This window comes from Bidens hawaiensis, unplaced genomic scaffold, assembly GCF_021521415.1.
Source record: "Bidens hawaiensis isolate Kalapana, Puna unplaced genomic scaffold, B.hawaiensis_p1.1 tig00011030_1, whole genome shotgun sequence".
Classification (NCBI taxonomy): Eukaryota; Viridiplantae; Streptophyta; class Magnoliopsida; order Asterales; family Asteraceae; genus Bidens; species Bidens hawaiensis.
The window spans coordinates 62,872-67,827 of record NW_027504988.1 but is presented as its reverse complement, the minus strand read 5'-3'; the positions used below and the strand labels follow the sequence as shown (position 1 = coordinate 67,827).

The 4,956-nt window shown below is 35.8% G+C and overlaps 1 protein-coding gene across 1 annotated transcript; it reads right to left on the bottom strand.

The window, feature by feature from the left end:
• Positions 1–413: 413 nt before the first annotated feature.
• On the bottom strand, positions 414–2,988 carry LOC143609716 (uncharacterized). Its single transcript, XM_077084393.1, has 2 exons — positions 2,745–2,988; positions 414–1,647 (listed from the first exon to the last, which is right to left on the bottom strand). Exons 1-2 carry the CDS (start codon positions 2,856–2,858, stop codon positions 550–552), a joined length of 1,212 nt encoding a protein of 403 aa, XP_076940508.1. The 5' UTR covers positions 2,859–2,988; the 3' UTR covers positions 414–549.
• Positions 2,989–4,956: the final 1,968 nt, after the last annotated feature.

Genomic DNA, 4,956 nt, shown 5'->3' with positions numbered 1-4,956 from the left:
GTCAATTTGCAATATCTTAAAGAACAAAGTTAGCAGCTGTATATGTAGGGCACCATGCCAACTTCAAACAATAATCTTTGTCCTAAAAAGGCATCAGATTCTTCTTCACACCAAGAATCATTCTGTCTTCTGGCTGTTCCAATGTTTTATTATTAATATTATTAATAATATTCATACACAAACAGTTTTGAGACACATCAAAACACAACAAACCCCAAAGTTACATAATCTGAATTAATATGTTTAATAATATTTAAAATCGGTCCGTGTCAAGATCAAAACTTTTCCTAAAACCAAATAGTAAAGCCACAAACTTTCTTCGATTACCTCGACGATGAATCTTTGATAATGAATCTTGAAAACTCGTATCCTCGAAAAGATTATGTACAATATCAGTATATCACCCATGAAAGAATGCTGCTAGTATAGCCGGATTTAGGACCCGGGTCAACTATCTTTTGGTCAACCCAACGCGGGTTTGGTATGGAAGCTTAAAAGATCCAAACTTTACACCAAAAAGAACAATCTTGATATTAATTTTAGTGATTTTTACTCACTTTCTCTTACACAGTTTCCTGGTAAAAGATATTTGTACTGATCAGCATTCTCCAAAAGATGAACTGGAAGATGAACAGCCGAATACGAATGCGGGATGGGTCCCATTTTCCTGATAATCTCTTTAAACGTGTACTCTTCGGGTAACATATCGAACAGATCCGCGCCTTTGCATATTACCTTTTGCACCCTTTTCGGGTTCAAGAATTTGTTAAACCGAACTCTATCGACGTGGCTATAAGCTTTCATCTTGAAAACAAACTCGTTAATGTGGCGGAAACAGAAGCTGCAATGCCAGCCTGCGTCTGCCAGTACGACGTCCGATTGGCGGTAATGAGCGTATTGTGTTTTTCCTGATTGATACCGATGAACGGATGCCCTCCAACTGTTGTTATCGAGTAGAAACTCAAACGAGTATAAATAATTTTTTAACCGAAGATGCAAAACCGGAGGGATATCGTCACACCATCTTAAAAGATTAATCGTGTGTCTACTTGGGATTTCGTCAATATCCGACATGATTAACAAATCATCATCTTGAATCCCGGCTTTCCTTAAAAGATAATCCAACGCAAGTCGTTGATACGCTTCCTCAACAAACGGATTCTCCCCCTTCCGAAATCTTCCAGGGATTTTCCCGTACGTCAATCTTGGCTCAACGAACTTGAACTTTTCGCGTTGACTTTCGAAGACCAAAGGCTTAGGTAAGCCCGTAAAAGTCGAGTTTGATTCAAGGAGTACGAATTCAGTAACATACGGGTACAACTCGTGCCATCTGATAGTAAGAAGATCAACTTCATTGCTAAACAAAACCGCATCAAACACACGCCTAGGGAACTCACGGGTCCTCCAACCGTGCAGCTTGCAAAGGTTTTGCATCGACACGTTTTCGTGATAATAATGTGGGATTTCGTGGAATGGTTTCGGTGGTTTTTCCCATAACGGGCGTAAAAAGTATGAAATCTTTTGCCCGTGAACATATACCCCGAGGATGACAGTCGGTACCAAAACAAAAAGAAAAACGAGCGCTTTCAAATCGAGCCCGCGAAGAATGCATTTTACTCTTGACATTGTTGAAGATTTGCCTGAATCCTGCAAAAACAAATTTTACATTTTTATTGAAGTGGTTCACAAAAGACTATTATTTTCTTTCTTGGGCTACAATTATTCAACTCATGACAGCTGCACAATATACTATAAATATATATATATATATATATTAAAAAGAATCTCAAGAACATGGAGATCACTAAAAGTTAGTTGGCACCAATATGAGTTGTATATGCATAACATGAGTTGAAAGTTTTAATCAAGCACAAAGTAATGAAAAGTAATAAAAATAATTAATTTCATACGTACCCTTACAAACTTAACAAATTTCATATATACCAAGCTTTAATAAATTTTTACTTATTGACAATTCTACCCCTTTTCATTATATTTGTTTAAACTCTATTTTTTATTTGATTTTCATCGTCGATGATAATCAAGTGAAAAGAACCGTTGTCTCTCCTCTTTTGTTATCTCGACGGCAGATAATCAAACAATCGAATTTGTATAATCGCACGATATCAAATAATAAGCAATCTAATATTTTGAAAAGAAAAATATGAGTAAAATTTTTAAAAGTAAAATTAAGTAAAAAAAGGTTTAAGCTAAACATGTGTAAATATCAAAATTTGAAGTCAAATATAAGGGCAAAAAGTTCATTTATTAAATTTTTAAGTTTTTAGAGTTTTTCAAATATAAGGTTAAAATAGTCATTTATTAAATTGTTTTTAACGAATTTGGTACATTTTATATTATAAGGTTAAAACAATATTATTAAGTTGTTTTTAACGAATTTAATATATTTGATATTTTAACTACTTTGTAACGGTAGATACAATATTAATGATATTTCCTAATAACTCATTAATGGATATATGAAATTGCCCCTAATAAATATAATAAAAATGCCATTTTTTACAACTTTTTATTCTTCAACATAACTTTAACCAAATTAGATCACCAAAACTGGACTTCAGATCATAAACTAATAAAAAATTCAACTTTTTTTATAAATTTTTATTCAACAAATCCTAATTCTTTTAACCAAATTAAACCACCAAAACTGGAAACCAGATCCATATCAAATATCAAATCATGGGTAAATTAGTAAATTAAATTAGAATTAATTACTTAATTACCTCACTGCAAACATCACCACAAAGATCATCAGACTTCTTAGAACAATAATCAGATCCACCTTCAGCCATTAAATACACTTTATCAAGAAACTTTGATAGACTAATCATAGCCATCTTTACCACCCAAATCTTGTAAATTAATAAACTTTATTCAAAATATGATGATTTTGAATCAAGAATTCGAAGATTTGATGATGGGATTTGTGTGTGTGGAGTTTGAGTTTGATGGATACAAAGAAGCTGTTTGTTTCTCTCTTGTCTTTATGATTGTAGAGATTTATAGATACAAGGTTTGTGTGTGTATATGTTTATGAGTTGGGAAAGGGTTTTTTGGTTTGGACAAAAATGCCCTTGGAATTGGTTTTTATATTTGTTTTATTTCACCATTTGCCTTCTTTTAATAATCCTACATTTATATTTATAAATTTCTTTTTTAATTCTTTTTTAAGGATGACGTTCCATATATTATCTCGACTTTTAAATTATACGGGTTTTTGATGATCATGTGTCTTGAAATCTTACCATTTGAAAAGGTAGGCATTTATCGAACGCATATCGGCTTTTGTATTGTTAGCGAAGGATCAAGGATAATATTAATGGTTGAAAGGTTAGCGGGTCTTTTTATAACCATTATCATGTATCCAAACGATGTTATTTGATGGTTATTTTATTCGGTTTTACTCAAATGCTTTAACAGATTGTTTACTTTCAAAAGTCTAGGAAAACAAAATTGTGTTGTTTTTGTTATTTGAATATTACTAAATACTAACATATATATTTTGTATACATATTGTAAGAAAACTTATGTTTTTATTAAAAAAAAGTCCTTGCATATTCATCCTAAAAAGTGTCATGAAACGTGAAATATAAAAGTGAAGAAACACTAATCGACCCCGGGCAGATTACGGATAATCTGGGGGTTAAATATATGTTTCCCACGAGGCTTAGTTCCGGCAAAGATGGTTGTTCTTCTGATGACCTGCAAAACAGACACCGTGAGCTCGTCACTGAGAATGGGGGGGTACCTCCTTGTGACCACCCTCCGGCGTGAGAATCAGACTAGATTGCTCTTGAATATAAGTATATATTAAGAGAAATGACTAGAGCAGATATCAGATAATATATGAAGATATAAGATGATGATACCGTTCCAAGGTGTTGGAGTATTTATAGCCGAAGGTAGGTTTCCAAGCAGGTACAGCCGGCTGAATAGTATTCCTGTTCTGCCAACTGTGGGCTACGCACGTGCCATGCTGGTGGTTGGGTAGGCAGCGGCTGATAGTGACCAGGTCGGCTGTGTACTATTCCTGTTCCACCAACTCCAGGCTATGCACGTCCTCCGACAGGTTGGTGAGTAGGCAGCGGATGATAGTGACATAAAGTACAAGAGCGTGCTGCTCGTCATACTGTTGTCAGTGAGCTGTCGTATCTTTGGTCAGATCTTTTGTCCATACCTCGTCAGGTACAGTACAAAAGATCCTCCAGTATCGTACGGACTGGCTCATTTGTGCGGGAGTGTTCCCGGCTTTGTGCGGGAGTGTTCCCGGCTTGCTCACTCCTTCTTCAGGTGACATTACTGAATTATTTAAGAGTTAAGTGCCTTGTGCGTGTAGCCTTGCTGCGCGGGTAGCCTTCCCTGACGGCTAGTATCCGTTACTGCGGGAACAGGCGGAGTACGTCGACCATTGGGAGGCTTTTCCTGCGGGAACAGCTTGCGTACTGCGCGTAAGGACGTCACGTCTCTGAGCATGGTGGGTCCTGCGGATCCAGTTGGTTTCTGCGCAGACGTCTCTTCAAGGTGAGTCTTGCGAGTTTAGCCTTTGCGCAGACGTCCCTGTTGAAGGTGAGTCTTGCGGGTTCAACTGCGCAGGCGTCCCTCTTTGAGGTGAGTCTTGCGGGTCCAACTAGGCTCTGCTGGGACCTACCTCTTCAAAAAGCTTGTAATTCTAACCGGAAGGTCAACTCATATTTGTCTTCATAACCTTTTATTACCAGTAATTTGAATGTTTTCAATGTTGTAAAACACACTTAATCCTCTTGACCCTTAGTTGATTTTTCATTGCATACATATGAAGTTACTTGTGTTTGGTTTAAAGAAACACATTTTTACATCTTTATAACAGTAACAAAAGAATAAATGGTGTTGACCTACAGCTTAATTTCTTAAAATACAAATTCAAATGTTTGAAAATAATACTTTATTATAACATGG